Here is a 13,592-nt window from a genome sequence, read left to right on the forward strand (position 1 = left end):
GGTATGCTAATGAGCAAAGCATAACGAGCTACGCCGTTAACGAGGGGGATATGCTAATGAGAAGGGTGGGTGGGCCGAGAGGCGCTAATTAACGTGGGTGGGATTAATTAGGAGGGCGGGGCACGCCCATGCGCAAGCAGGGGGCGGGGTTATGCTAATCGGGGCGCCTCTATGCAAATGAGGGGCTGCTCGTTAAGGCGGGGGGGAACCCTTTGGTACTAACGAGCCCGGGATCCGCCGTAACGAGCTAATTATGCTAATGAGCATGCCCGGGGTGGGGTTAATTAATGCAGAGGGGGGTGGCGCCGTCCTTTATGCAAATGAGCGTGGCAGCGGGTTGGGGGCTGGTTTATTTATGCAAATTTATGCAGATTTGCGCAGAGTTATGCAAATTCATATGCAGATTTATGCAGATTTTTATGCAAATCGCTGCCTCTCCTCCGCCCACTGCTCGGGCGTCAGCGTCCGCTGCTCCAGCGCGTGGATCCGCCCCAGCTCCTCCCCCAGCGCCTCGTTCACCAGCCTTATAAGGGAACAACATGGCGGCAGGGGGTGTGGCCATGAGCGACCAAGCCCCTCCCCCTCCCCCATCCCCTCCCCTCCCCCCTCACCGGTGCCGCTGCAGCAGCCCCTTCCCCCGGAAGGCGCCGGAAACGACCAGGAGGCGGAAACTGGTGGAGCAGCGCGATGACGTCGTGTCCTCCACTTCCTGCCGGGAAACCACGCCCCCTCTTTTGTTTTGGGGGAAGCCACGCCCCCTTTTTTGGGAAACCCCGCCCCCTTTCTGAAAACCACGCCCCCTTTGGGGAACCCCGCCCCCTTTTTTGAAACCCCGCCCCTTCTCCCAATAACCCACCCCATTAAGCCCCGCCCCCTCCCCGTTTGCCCCGCCCCTTTCTCGGAAACCCCGCCCCCTTGATGGAAACCCCGCCCCCTTCTCCCAATAACCCACCCCCCCGGTTAAGCCCCGCCCAGCAGCACAAACCCCGCCCCCTTTAGGCCCCGCCCCCGCCCCTGTAGCCCCGCCCCCTCCCCGCACCACGTGCTCCGCCCCCAGCCGCTGCTCCAGCTTCTCCCTCAGCGCCGCCGCGCTCAGCTCCGCCATGCTTCCGCTTCCGGCAACGTCACTTCCGGCTTCCGGCGAGGAGGGGGACGGGGGAGGGGGGAAGGGTTTTACCGTAAACGAGGCGGAAGTGGTGGGGAGGGGTGCGCGGGGGGTTGTGGGTAACGAGGCGGGAATGGGGGGGCGCCATAACCGCGCGCAGGGGGTTGTGGGTAACGAGGCGGAAGTACCCGGGCTCCGCCGCCGCGGGGAGTTGTGGGTAGGGAGGCGGGAAGAGGGGGCGCCATAGCTGCGCGCGGGGGATTGTGGGTAACGAGGCGGAAGTAACCGGGCTCCGCCGCCGCGGGGGCTTGTGGGTAGGGAGGCGCCGCGGCGGGGGGGGGGGCGGGGTGTTGGTTTATGGGTAACGAGGCGGAAGCGTCGGGCCGTGCCCGCGGGGGGTTGTGGGTAGCGAGGCCCCGTTCCCGAATGGCGGTGCGGGCCGTTTACCTGCTGCGCTCGGCTCACCCCCGGTTCGGCGGGAGGAGCTACGTGGGTTTCACGGTGGATCCGGAACGGCGGCTACGGCAGCACAACGCGGGCAGGAGGCGGGGAGGAGCCTGGAGAACCAGCGGCCGCGGCCCTTGGTGAGCACCCGGGGGGGGAGGGGGGGGGGAGGGAACACACGGGGTCCGGACCGGAAGTAGGCTGTGTCCCGGAAGTACCGCCCCCCCGCTGACGTCACTTCCGCAGGGAAATGGAGCTTTACGTCTACGGGTTCCCGTCGGATGTGGCGGCGCTGAGGGTAAAACCCCGCCCCCACCCCCATCCCGCCCCCTGGGCCGCTCCCCCTTCCCTGACCCCCTCCCCCCCCTTCCCTGACGTAGTTCGAGTGGGCGTGGCAACACCCCGCCGCTTCCCGCCGCCTCCCCGACGTCACCCCGCGCCGACCCCGCGAGCGGCCAATCGCCTTCGCCCTCCGCCTCTTGCCCCGCCTCCTGCGGGCCCCGCCCTGGCGCCGCCTCCCTTTGCGCCTGCGCTGGCTCCGCCCCCCGCCCCACCCCGCCCTCGAGCCGGCCCCGCCCCGGCACGTGGTGGTGGAAAGGGGGCGGTTCCACGCGCGGAGGCCACGCCCACGGCGCCCCGCAGGGACACGCCCAGAGGCGCTGGACACGCCCCCTACGGAGGCCACGCCCCCGCCGCCACCATGTGACCTCTGCGGGGAGCCATGTAAGGTAAAGGGGGCAGGGCCTCGGGGGTGGGGGGCGGGGCCTCGGACATGGGGGCGTGGCCATGGGAGTGGGGGCGGGGTCACGGGAGTGGGGGTGGGACCTGGGGTGTGGGGGCAGGGCCTGGGGGGGCGGGGCCTAGGGGGTGGGGGCAGGGCCTGGGTTGTGGGGGCGGGGCCTGGGTTGTGGGGGCGGGGCTTGGGACCTGGGGCAGGGCCACGGGAGGGGCGGGGCCTGGGACGTGGGGGTGGGGCCTGAGGTTGTGGCCTGGGGTGTGGGGGCAGGGCCTGGGAGGGGTGGGGCCTCCCTCAGGCAGGGGGAGGGGCCTGAGAGGGGAAAGAAATGGTGGGGGGAGGGGGGGGATGCTGGAGGGAGGGGGGTGTGGCCTCGCACTGTCCCCTCCCCCCCTCCGGCAGGACGAGGCCACGCCCCCCCTGCGCTGTCCCCGCCCCCTTTGCCCGCTGGCCGCCCATCCCCCCTGCCTGGCCCGGCTCTTCCTGCGCCCGGAGCCCCGGGAGCTGCTGCCCGTGGGCGGGGCCTGCCCGCGGTGAGGGGCGGGGCCACGGCGGGGGTGGGGGTGGGGCAGGAGGCTGGGGGAGGGGCCCCCCCGTTGCTAAGGAAGGGCCCCGTTGCTAAGGAAGGGCCCCGTTGCTATGGGAGGAGCCCGGGGCGGTTGCTAGGGGCGGGGCCCACTGCCAAGGGGGAGTGTCGGTTGCTGGGGGCGGGGCCTGTTGCCAGGGGAAGCCGTTGCTATTGGTGGGGGCTGTTGCTAGGGGCGGGGCCTGTCCCTAGGGCCGTTGCTGGGGGAACCCATTGCTATTGGTGGGGCCGTTGCTAGGGGCGGGGCTTGTCTCTAAGGCCATTGCCAGGGGAAGCCATTGCTATTGGTGGGGCTGTCGCTAAGGGGCGGAGCCTGTCCCTAGGGCCATTGCTAGGAGCAGCCATTGCTATTGGTGGGGGCTGTTGCTAGGGGCGGGGCTTGTTACTGAGACCGTTGCTAGGGGCGGGGCCCGTTGCTGGGGGAACCCATTGCTATTGGTGGGGGCTGTTGCTAAGGGGCGGGGCCTATCCCTAGGACCGTTGCTAGGGGCAGCCATTGCTATTGGTGGGGTCGTTGCTAAGGGGCGGGGCTTGTTACTGAGATCGTTGCTAGGGGTGGGGCCTGTTGCTAGGGGAACCCATTGCTATTGGTGGGGGCCGTTGCTAGGGGCGGGGCTTGTCCCTAGGGCCGTTGCCAGGGGCAGCCATTGCTATTGGGGCCGTCGCTAGGGGGCGGGGCCTGTTGCTAGGGGCGGGGCCTAACTGAAACCCCCCCGCCCAGCTGCCACGCCCACCTCCTCTGGGGCGACCTGATTCGCCACCACCTCGGTGACCCCGCCCCCTCGGCCGAAGAGGAGGCGGAGCCAGAGGACCACGCCCAGGTAAAGCCCCACCCTTAGCCCCGCCCCCTTCTCTCCGGCCCCACCCACTTTCTCACCCCTGGCCACACCCCCGCAGGCTCATTGGACGGACCAGCTGCTGTGCCCCGGGGGGGCGGAGCCAGGCGCAGGCTCCGCCCCCCCCGCCGGGTTTTAATCATGGTTTTAATTAATTTATTTACAATAAAAAAAATCAAAAGGGGGGGGAAGGGGGCTCAGGCCCCGCCCCCTTTCGCCCCACCCGCCATTTTCTGGGTGTGTCTCCCCTTTAGCCCCGCCCCTTTGCCAGGCCCCTCCCATTTTGGAGGAAGCCCCTCCCACTTTTCGGCTGCCACGCCCATTTCCGAGCAAGCCCCTCCCCTTTTTTACCCCCCCAACCCCTCTTTGAACTTCAACCTCCGCCCCCACCCTGGCTCCTCCCACTTCCTGAAGCCCCTCCCCTTTCCCACTGAGCCCCTCCCCTTTTCCGCTAAGCCCCTCCCCTCCCCGCTAAGCCCCTCCCCACTAAGCCCCTTCCCCTAAGCCCCTCCCCTTTTCTGCCAAGCCCCTCCCCTTCTCACTAAGCTCCTCCCCTTTCCCCTAAGCCCCTCCCCTTCCCACCAAGCCCCTCCCCTTCCCACCAAGCCCCTCCCCTTTCCACCAAGCCCCTCCCCTTTTCACCAAGCTCTTTTCCTCTAAGCCCCTCCCCTTTTCTGCCAAGCCCCTCCCCTTCTCACTAAGCCCCTCCCCACTAAGCTCCTCCCCTTTTCCCCTAAGCCCCTCCCCTTCCCCTTAAGCCCCTCCCCCTTTCCCCCAAGCTCTTTTCCACTAAGCCCCTCCCCTCCTAAGCCCCTTCTAAGCCCCTCCCCTCCCCACTAAGCCCCTCCCCTCCTAAGCCCCTTCTAAGCCCCTCCCCTCCCCACTAAGCCCCTCCCCTTTTCTGCCAAGCCCCTCCCCTTTTCTGCCAAGCCCCTCCCCTCCCCACGAAGCCCTTCCCCTTTCCCCTAAGCCCCTCCCCTTTTCTGCCAAGCCGCTCCCCTTCCCCTTAAGCCCCTCCCCTTTTCTGCCAAGCCCCTCCCCCTTTCACCAAGCTCTTTTCCCCTAAGCCCCTCCCCTTCCCCTTAAGCCCCTCCCCCTTTCCCCCAAGCTCTTTTCCACTAAGCCCCTCCCCTCCTAAGCCCCTTCTAAGCCCCTCCCCTCCCCACTAAGCCCCTCCCCTTTTCTGCCAAGCCCCTCCCCTTTTCTGCCAAGCCCCTCCCCTCCCCACGAAGCCCTTCCCCTTTCCCCTAAGCCCCTCCCCTTTTCTGCCAAGCCGCTCCCCTTCCCCTTAAGCCCCTCCCCTTTTCTGCCAAGCCCCTCCCCCTTTCACCAAGCTCTTTTCCCCTAAGCCCCTCCCCTTCCCCTAAGCCCCTCCCCGTTTCTGCCAAGCCCCCCCCTTCCCCTTAAGCCCCTCCCCTTTTCTGCCAAGCCCCTCCCCTCCCCACTAAGCCCCTCCCCTTTCCCCTAAGCCCCTCCCCTTTTCTGCCAAGCCCCTCCCCTTCCCCTTAAGCCCCTCCCCTTTTCTGCCAAGCCCCTCCCCTCCCCACGAAGCCCTTCCCCTTTCCCCTAAGCCCCTCCCCTTTTCTGCCAAGCTTTTCCCCACTAAGCCCCTCCCCTTTCCCCACTAAGCCCCTCCCCTTTCCCCTAAGCCCCTCCCCTTTCCCCACTAAGCCCCTCCCCTCCCCCCCCCCCCTCCCCCCCCCCCCCTCACTTCTTTTTGGTCTCCTTGCACGCCACCACGTAGCGCTGGGCGACGTTGAGGGGGGGCGAGTACCCGTCGGCGTAGGACGTGTCCTCGAAAAGCACCGAGTAATCGTCCTGCGGCTGGGGGGGGAGGGGAGAGAGACACAAAAGGGGGCGGGGTTAGAGGGGGGTGGGGTTGGGGGGGCGGGGTTTTGGGGGGAAGGGGGCGTGGCCAGGCTAAGCCCCACCCTCTGGGGCGGGGCGTGGATGAGGGCGCGGTAGAAGCAGGTGGTCTGGGGGTAGAGGGCGAGGACGAGCTGGTCCTTGTGGAACAGGGCCTCGGGGTCCGTCTCCGGGTTGGTTTTCCATTGCGGCAGCGGGATGATGCGGCGGCGGCTGAGGGTGTGACGTCTGCGGGGGGAGGGGCGGGGCGGGGTTAAGGGGGGTGATTGATGGGGGGAAGGGGGGGGAAGGGGGGGAGGGGCTTACTCTTTGCCTTCTTCGTCGATGTCGTCCACTTCGTACCTGGGGGGTGGGGAGGGAGTTGGGGGGGGGTGGAGGGGGCGGGGTTTGGGGGGAGGGGGCGGGGTTTGGGGCGAGGGGGTGGGGTTTGGGGGAGGGGGGGTGTCCAGGGCCCAGGGGGTGGGGCTTGGGGTGGGGCTCCAGAGTGTGAGGACCAATGGGGGGGCTGTGTCGGGGGGGGCGTGTCCCAGGACCCAGGGGGCGTGTCAAGGGGCGGAGCCAGGGCTGAAGGGGGCGGAGCCAGGGCTGAAGGGGCGGAGCCAGCACCCAAAGGGGTTGGGTCTGGGGGGGCGGAGCCAGGGCCCAAAGGGGGCGGAGCCAGGGCCGAAGGGGGTGGGGCCATGACTGAAGGGGCGGGGCCAGGGGCAGTCCCAGGGCTCAAAGGGGCGGAGCCAGGGCTAAAGGGGGCGGAGCCAGGGCAGTCCCAGGGCCTGAAGGGGGCGGAGCCATGGCCCAAGGGGGCGGAGCCGGGGCCCGAAGGGGGCGGAGCCGGGGCAGTCCCAGGGCCCGAAGGGGGCGGAGCCATGGCCCAAGGGGGCAGAGCCAGGGCCAAAGGGGCGGAGCCAGGGCCGAAGGGGGCAGAGCCGGGGCAGTCCCAGGGCCCGAAGGGGGCGGAGCCAGGGCCTGAAGGGGGCGGAGCCAGGGCCTGAAGGGGCGGAGCCAGGGCCCGAAGGGGGCGGAGCCAGGGCCCGAAGGGGTGGGTCTGGGGCGGAGCCAGGGCCCAAAGGGGGCAGAGCCAGGGCCCAAAGGGGGCGGAGCCAGGGGCAGTCCCAGGGCTCAAAGGGGCGGAGCCAGGGCTAAAGGGGGCGGAGCCAGGGCAGTCCCAGGGCTAAAGGGGGCGGAGCCAGGGCAGTCCCAGGGCCCGAAGGGGGCGGAGCCAGGGCCCAAAGGGGGCGGAGCCAGGGCTGAAGGGGGCGTGTCCCCACTTGTTGGCAGCGTGGCTGTAGCTGACGACCTCGGCCAGGATCCACTGCTCGTCCCCCTCCAGCGCCTTCACCCGGGCGGCCACCTTGTCCCCGGGCTTGGCCACGTAATCCCCCGCCGCCGGCACCGCCCCGCACAGGGGAGGCGGCCTGTGGGGACAGAGGGGGGGTGTGGCCTCAGGGGGTGTGGCCTCAGGGGGGTGTGGCCTCGGGAAGTTTAAGCCCCGCCTCCTTACTTCTCTCCCGGCTTGCCGATCCAGAGCGGCAGCGTCATGGCCGACTGCTGCAGCAGCGTCATCAGCACCCCCCGCCGCATCGTCTTGCGCGGCGGCTCCGCTTCGCTGTAAATCCCCGCGATTTTGGCGGCTGAAGGGGGGGGGGGAGGAAAAGATAACGGTATGCTAATGAGGGGGGATGGCCACGCCCCCCCGGCGTGGCCTTATTTGGGGAAGGGGGCGCGGGCGGTACCGATGCGGCGCTCCTCCAGCAGGGATTTGATCTCGGCGATCTTGTCCAGCGCCTTGCGCAGGATGCTGGGGAAAACGGGGTGAGAACGGGTCGGTTTGGGGAAAAAAGGGGGAAAAAGGGGGAAAAGGGGGGGTTTGGGGGGAAAAAGAGGGGTTTGGGGGGAAAAAGAGGGGTTTGGGGGGCGTTAATAAAGAGGGAGAGATGTTAAAAGGGAGATTTGGGGGGGGAAGAGGAATTTGGGGGGGAAAAGAAGGGGTTTGGGGATTTAATAAAGGGGGAGAGGTGTTAAAAGGGAGATTTTGGGGGGAAAAAGAGGAATTTTGGGGGTTTTAATAAAGTGGAGAGGAAGATTTGGGGAGGGAAAGAAGAATTTTTTTGGGAAAAGAATTTTTGGGGTTTTAATAAAGGGGGAGAGGTGTCAAAAGGGAGATTTTGGGGGGAAAAGAGGAATTTGGGGGGGAAAGAAGAATTTTGGGGGTTTTAATAAAGGGGGAGAGGGAGATTTTGGGGGGAAAAGAAGAATTTTGGGGGGAAAAGAAGAATTTTTTTGGGAAAAGAAGGGTTTGGGGGTTTTAATAAAGGGGGAGGGAGATTTTTGGGGGGAAGAGAGGAATTTTGGGGGGAAAAGAAGGGTTTTGGGGATTTAATAAAGGGGGAGAGGTGTTAAAAGGGAGATTTTTTGGGGGAAACAGGAATTTTGGGGGAAAGGGGGGTTTGGGGGTGAAAAGGCGGGATTTAGGGGTGTTAATAAACGGGGACGGATGTTAAAAGGCAGATTTGTGGGTGAAATGGGTGTTTTAGGGGAAAAATGGGCAGTTTGGGGGAAAAGGGGGGGTTGGGGGTGTTAATAAAGGGGAGGGATGTTAAAAAGGGGGATTTGGAGGGGGGAAAGAGGAATTTGGGAGGGAAAAGGGGGGGTTTCTGGTGAAAAGAGGGATTTGGGGGGAAAAAAGAGGAATTTTGGGGGGAAGGGGGGATTTGGGGGTGTTAATAAATGGGGATTTTGCATTAAAAGGGGGATTTAGGGAGTAGAAAGGGGATTTGGGGATTTGGGGGGAGAATGAGAAATTTGGAGGGGAAATGGGAGATTCTGCGGGGTTAAATAGCTGTTTTGTGTTAAAAAGGGAGATTTGGGGGAAAATGAGAAATTTTGGGGGGAAAAGGAGGATTTGGGGTGTTAATAAACGGGGGGGTTGTGTTAAAAAAGGGAATTTAAGGAGTTAAAAACAAGACTTTGGGGTGGGAAATGGGGGTTTCAGGGGAAACGGGGGATTTTGGGTGTTAATAAATGGTGGGTTTGTGTTAAAAGGGGGATTTGGGGAGCGAAAAGGGGGATTTGGGGAGCAAATGGTGATTTTGGGGGGAAAATAAAGGGATTTGGGCATTAATAAACGGTGGACTTGCATTAAAAAGCAGATTTGGGAGATAAAAGGGGGGGTTAAAATTGGTATTTTGGGGGTGGAAAGCGGGGTGTTGGTGTTAATAAATGGAAATTTTTACTTTAACAGAGGGATTTGGGGTTAAAAATGGGAAATTGGGGGGAAAGGGGAGATTTCAGCTGTTTATAAACGATGATTTTGCATTAAAAAGGAGGAGTTGGGGTTAAAAGGCAGGATTTGGGGGGGGGGAAGGAACATGGGTGATAATAAATGGGGACTTTGTGGTAAAAAGACAGGTTTGGGGGTAAAAATAGGAATTTGGGGGGTAAAAATGGGGATTTGGGGGTAACAACGGACAATTTGGGCTTAAAAAGAGGGATTTGGGGGGAAAAAGGGGGAATTTGGGGGGAAAAGGGGGAATTTGGGGACCTACTTGCACTCAGCCTCCGCATCGGCCTTGGCCGTGGTGTAGAGCCCCCGCAGCTTGGTCCGGTAGTAGGGGGAGACTGAGGGGGCAAGGGGAGGGTTAGAGGTGCTGGGAGGACACCCCAGAACCCCCCTTTTCCCCAAAAAAATCCCCTTTTCTCCCCCCCCCCAAAAAAAACCCCTTTTTCCCTCACTCTTGTTCTCCGTCTGCATCCGCTCGTGGGTTTTCTGGATGTTGACCAGGTTGTGCTCGCTGCGGGAACGCTCCTCCTGCCGGGGAAAGCGGGGGGGGGGGGGGGAATAACCGGGGGGGGGTGTTGGGGGGGAAATCGGGGGGTTTTGAGGGGGAAACCGGGGGGGTGCTGAGGGGGAACCGGGGGGGGGTGCTGAGGGGGAAATCGGGGGGGTGCTGAGGGGGAACCGGGGGGGGTGCTGAGGGGGAAACCGGGGGGGGTGCTGAGGGGGAAACCGGGGGGTTTTGAGGGGGAAACCGGGGGGGGTGTTGGGGGGGAAATCGGGGGGTTTTGAGGGGGAAACCGGGGGGGTGCTGAAGGGGAAACCGGGGGGGGTGCTGAGGGGGAACCAGGGGGGGTGCTGAGGGGGAACCAGGGGGGGTTTTGAGGGGGAAACCGGGGGGTTTTGAGGGGGAAACCGGGGGGGGTGCTGAGGGGGAAACCGGGGGGGTGCTGAGGGGGAACCGGGGGGGGTGCTGAGGGGGAAATCGGGGGGTTTTGAGGGGGAAACCGGGGGGGGTGCTGAGGGGGAAATCGGGGGGTGCTGAGGGGGAAATCGGGGGGGTGCTGAGGGGGAAATCGGGGGGTTTTGAGGGGGAAACCGGGGGGGATTTCGCCGCCCGCCCCACGCCCCGTTACCTGGGTCTGTTTGATGAGCTGGTGCAGCTCCCCCAGCAGCTCCGCGATGCGGGAATCGGCCGAAACCAGCGCCATGGCTGGGGGGGGGGGGGGGTTACGGGGTACAAAATGGCGGCTGTTCGGTGCGCCCGGAGAAACGCTTCTCTGCGCATGCGCCGCCGGCACCCTGACTGGAGCCCCGCCCTCTCCCGCTCAGCTTCCGCCAATCAGCGCCTCAGCCTCTCCTTAGCCCCGCCCTCTCCCGCCAACCATCGCGAGCGTTTTTCTTCGTTCCCTCAGTGTGACGGAGAGCGGCGGGCAGAGCTGCAGTGGTTCCCGGCTCCCTGGCAGAGTGTTCAAGGGCAGGTTGGATGGGGCTTTGGGCAAGCTGGGCTGGTGGAGGGTGGGCTGTGAGGGATCTGTGGGGCGGCGGCGGCGGCGGGGGGATCGGGGGGATCGGGATCTGTGAGGGGCGAGGGGGAGGGATCTGGATCTGTGAGGGAGAGGGATCTATAGGGTTGGAGTCTATAGGGCTGGGGGGTGGAGTCTATGAGGCAGGTAGATTGGGGGGGATCTGTGGGGCTGTGGGGTGGGATCAGTTGTGAGGAGAAATGGAGCTGTGGGGCTGGGGAGCTGTGGGGGTGAGAACTGGATGGGCTGTGAGGGATCTGGGGGGGGGGGGGAGGGATAGGGATCTGTGAGGGGGAGGGGTCTATAGGGTTGGAGTCTATAGGGTTGGGGGGTGGAGTCTATGGGGCAGGTGGATCTGGGGGGATCTATGGGGCTGGGGAGTTGCGGGGTGGGATCAGTTGTGGGGAGGAATGGAGCTGTGGGGCTGGGGGTGAGAATCTGTGGGGCAAGTGGTTCTGTAGGGCTGGGGGATGAATCTGTGGGGCAGGCAGATCTGGAGGACTGGGAAATCTGTGGGGCTGGCGTAGCTCCGGGTGGAGTTATGGGGTGGGGGGTGTCAAGCTGTGGGGCTGGGGAAGGTGTGGGGCGCGGGGGCCCATCAAGGAAAGCGAGACGTGTGGCTGGGCAGAGCCCCGCTATGGGGCAGAGCCCCGCCGTGGGTCTGACCCCCAGGTTTCCCCCCCCAGCCCCACACCACCGCCATGTCTGACATCATCACCGCCAGCGAATCAAAATGTTCCTTGTTACGGGACGAATTAGCGACCAAACCCGTTGGGTGCGCCTGCAGCAAGTGAGATGTGGGGCAGGGCCGTGCTGTGGGGCAGAACCCCACTCGCTGTGGGGCTGCCCCACACATACCCACTCCTCTCTATTCCCCCCCCCCCCCAGCTTCACTTTCCTGAACAAAACCGAAGAAAACGCCCGATGTGTCGTGTCCGGCGCTAACGAGAAACGGTGAGGTAACGATGCGCCGTGGGGCTGGGCTGTGGGGCTGACCCTGCCCCGCCCCACAGCTTAGAAAAAGTAACGAACCACGTGGAGAGCATCCGCGCCGCCGTGGCGGTCGGTGATGTCATGAAGTGCGTCGAGGAATACGAGGCGCTGTGCTGCGCCTACGCCAAAACCCGGCGCGCGGCGGGCGAGGACGGCGTCCCCCGATTCTACGCCCGCGTCCTGGCCGACCTGGAGGATTACCTCGACGAGGTGTGGGGCAGAGCTGTGGGGCAGAGCGCGGGATGTGGGGCAGGGTCGGGTTAATTTTTTAATTGCCGCTAATTAACGATCGGGGTTCGAACCGCAGCAGAGAGCCAGGAGAGAACAGAGGCGAAGGACCAGACGCAGGAAATGACGTCATCCCCGGGCCTCGCCGCATCATCGGGGGGGGTGGTGGTGATGATGACGATGACGATGATGCGCAGCCTGGGACGTGGGGCCCCTCCCCCCGCTGGGCGAGCCCCGCCCTGCCCCCCTCTGCCCTCCCACAGGTAATTGCGGGGGGAGGGGAAGGGCACCCCCTCCCCCCACCTTAGGGGGGGGCTGGACCCCTCCCCCCGCCCCGCTGACCCCTCCCCCCACCTCTTTTCCAGTGCTTCCCCCAGGCGGGGCCCACGCAGGAGCCCAACCCCCACCTTGTCGGAGTGGGGGCCCTCCTCCTCCTCATCGTCATCGTCATCATCAGCCTCTACAAGGTCCCGCCCACCCATTGCAGGACCCCGCCCCCTTTTTGGGGGCTGCCCCCTCCCCCCATTTTGGGGTGTGGGGTGACCCTTACCCCTCCCCCCCTTCTCCCCCCCCCCAGGTTTCCCGCAGGAAGAAGCGGCTGGAGCAGGTGGGGGAGGGGCAGGAGCCGGACCCTCGGAGCGGGGGAGGGCAGGAAGTTTGACGCGGCCATTTGAGATATTTATAACAGCAAATTTTTAAACGAAAATAAATTTTATATCATTTATTTCGGGGGGGGGGGGTGTCAGGGAGCGCGGCGGGTTCGATTTTATCTCCAAATAAACCCCAAGTTGGATTTTTAATTAATGAAAATACCGGATTAATTAACCCCGTTAGAATATTCGGGAAAGGATTTCAAACGAGTTTAGATCGGCTCTGCCCCACGGCGCTGTGAGCCCCACGGCTCTGCCCCACGGCGGAGGGGAGGCCCGAGACCCGCAGCAGGAGCGCGTTGTAATTTAAAAGCGGTTTCGGCAGAATAAAAAAATTTATTTCAGAAAAAACGCCCTCGTTCTAGGGCCCGGAAACATTATCATTATCATATATTAATTTTAATTATCAATTAATTAAAGTTAATTAAGAGAGGGCGACATCGTCTCTCGGGCAGGCCCGTTTAGCTTTAAAAAGAACAAAATAACGTCTTAAAAGAACCACAAAATAAAAAAAAAAAAAAAATTGGAAGGAAAATTTACAACTTTTTTACGTTCCTGTTTAAGACACTTTAATGTTTCTGAAAATTAAATGCAAATGCATAAAAAAATAAGAAAAAAAAGAAAAAATTATGGTGAGAACGGGGTTCTTTAAAAGAGGGGATGGAGCAGGTCTGCCGGGCTCGCCCCACGGATGAACGGGATTGTGAAATTTCGGGAATTTGGCTGGGGGGTGGCAAAATTTCTGAAATTTTTGGCTGGGGGGTGGCAAAATTTCTGAAATTTTTGGCTGGGGGGTGGCAAAATTTCTGAAATTTTTGGCTCGGGGTGGCAAAATTTCTGAAACTTTTGGCTCGGGTGACGAAATTTTTGGCTTGGAGGTGGCAAAATTTCTGAAATTCAGCTTGGGGTAGCGAAATTTTTGGCTCGGGGTGGCAAAATATGGAATTTGGCGTGGGGGTGGCGAAATTTCTGGAATTTTTGGCACGGGGTGGTGAAATTTCTGGAATTTTTGGTTCAGAGGTGAAATTTCTGAAATTTGGCTTGGGGGTGGTGAAATTTTTGGCTCGGGGTGGCGAAATTTCTGGAATTTGGCTCGGAGCTGGCGAAATTTCTGAAATTTTTGGTTCAGGGGTGGCGAAATTTCTGAAATTTGGCTCAGAGCTTGTGAAATTTTTGGCTTGGAGGTGGCCAAATTTCTGAAATTTGGCTCGGGGTGGTGAAATTTTTGGCTCGGGTGGCGAAATTTGTGGAATTTGGCTCAGGTGGCGAAATTTCTGAAATTTTTGGTTCAGAGGTGAAATTTCTGAAATTTGGCTTGGGGGTGGTGAAATTTTTGGTTCGGGGTGACGAA

The 13,592-nt window shown here is 62.5% G+C and overlaps 3 protein-coding genes and 2 long non-coding RNA genes across 6 annotated transcripts; 3 read left to right on the top strand and 2 right to left on the bottom strand.

Moving 5' to 3' along the window:
* Positions 1-361: 361 nt before the first annotated feature.
* Positions 362-1,694, bottom strand: BOLA2B (bolA family member 2B). Its single transcript, XM_054808745.1, has 4 exons — positions 1,553-1,694; positions 1,040-1,134; positions 612-709; positions 362-523 (listed from the first exon to the last, which is right to left on the bottom strand). The coding sequence occupies exons 2-4, from the start codon at positions 1,103-1,105 to the stop codon at positions 418-420; spliced, it is 270 nt and encodes an 89-aa protein (XP_054664720.1). The 5' UTR covers positions 1,106-1,134; positions 1,553-1,694; the 3' UTR covers positions 362-417.
* SLX1A (SLX1 homolog A, structure-specific endonuclease subunit) lies at positions 1,151-4,027 on the top strand. The gene is made up of 6 exons (XM_054808748.1): positions 1,151-1,689; positions 1,796-1,847; positions 1,930-2,277; positions 2,688-2,818; positions 3,593-3,692; positions 3,769-4,027. The coding sequence occupies exons 1-6, from the start codon at positions 1,532-1,534 to the stop codon at positions 3,844-3,846; spliced, it is 867 nt and encodes a 288-aa protein (XP_054664723.1). The 5' UTR covers positions 1,151-1,531; the 3' UTR covers positions 3,847-4,027.
* Positions 4,028-5,401: 1,374 nt separating this feature from the next.
* SGF29 (SAGA complex associated factor 29) lies at positions 5,402-10,201 on the bottom strand. 2 transcript variants are annotated; one of them, XM_054808733.1, is made up of 9 exons: positions 9,981-10,145; positions 9,303-9,378; positions 9,116-9,188; positions 7,304-7,368; positions 7,072-7,201; positions 6,839-6,985; positions 5,880-5,915; positions 5,639-5,801; positions 5,402-5,531 (listed from the first exon to the last, which is right to left on the bottom strand). In XM_054808733.1, exons 1-9 carry the CDS (start codon positions 10,053-10,055, stop codon positions 5,415-5,417), a joined length of 882 nt encoding a protein of 293 aa, XP_054664708.1. In that variant the 5' UTR covers positions 10,056-10,145; the 3' UTR covers positions 5,402-5,414. The 2 variants fall into 2 exon arrangements, with proteins under 2 accessions (XP_054664708.1, XP_054664709.1); XM_054808734.1 differs by lacking the exons at positions 9,116-9,188; positions 9,303-9,378 and having other exon boundaries at positions 9,981-10,201.
* Positions 6,125-6,827, top strand: LOC129199035 (uncharacterized). Its single transcript, XR_008574571.1, has 3 exons — positions 6,125-6,245; positions 6,577-6,609; positions 6,761-6,827. It is a non-coding gene; the product is annotated as an uncharacterized LOC129199035 (long non-coding RNA).
* Positions 10,202-11,770: 1,569 nt separating the features above from the next.
* Positions 11,771-13,165, top strand: LOC129199033 (uncharacterized). The gene is made up of 3 exons (XR_008574569.1): positions 11,771-11,854; positions 11,957-12,058; positions 12,169-13,165. It is a non-coding gene; the product is annotated as an uncharacterized LOC129199033 (long non-coding RNA).
* Positions 13,166-13,592: the final 427 nt, after the last annotated feature.

This window comes from Grus americana, chromosome 39 (genome assembly GCF_028858705.1).
Source record: "Grus americana isolate bGruAme1 chromosome 39, bGruAme1.mat, whole genome shotgun sequence".
Lineage (NCBI taxonomy): Eukaryota > Metazoa > Chordata > Aves > Gruiformes > Gruidae > Grus > Grus americana.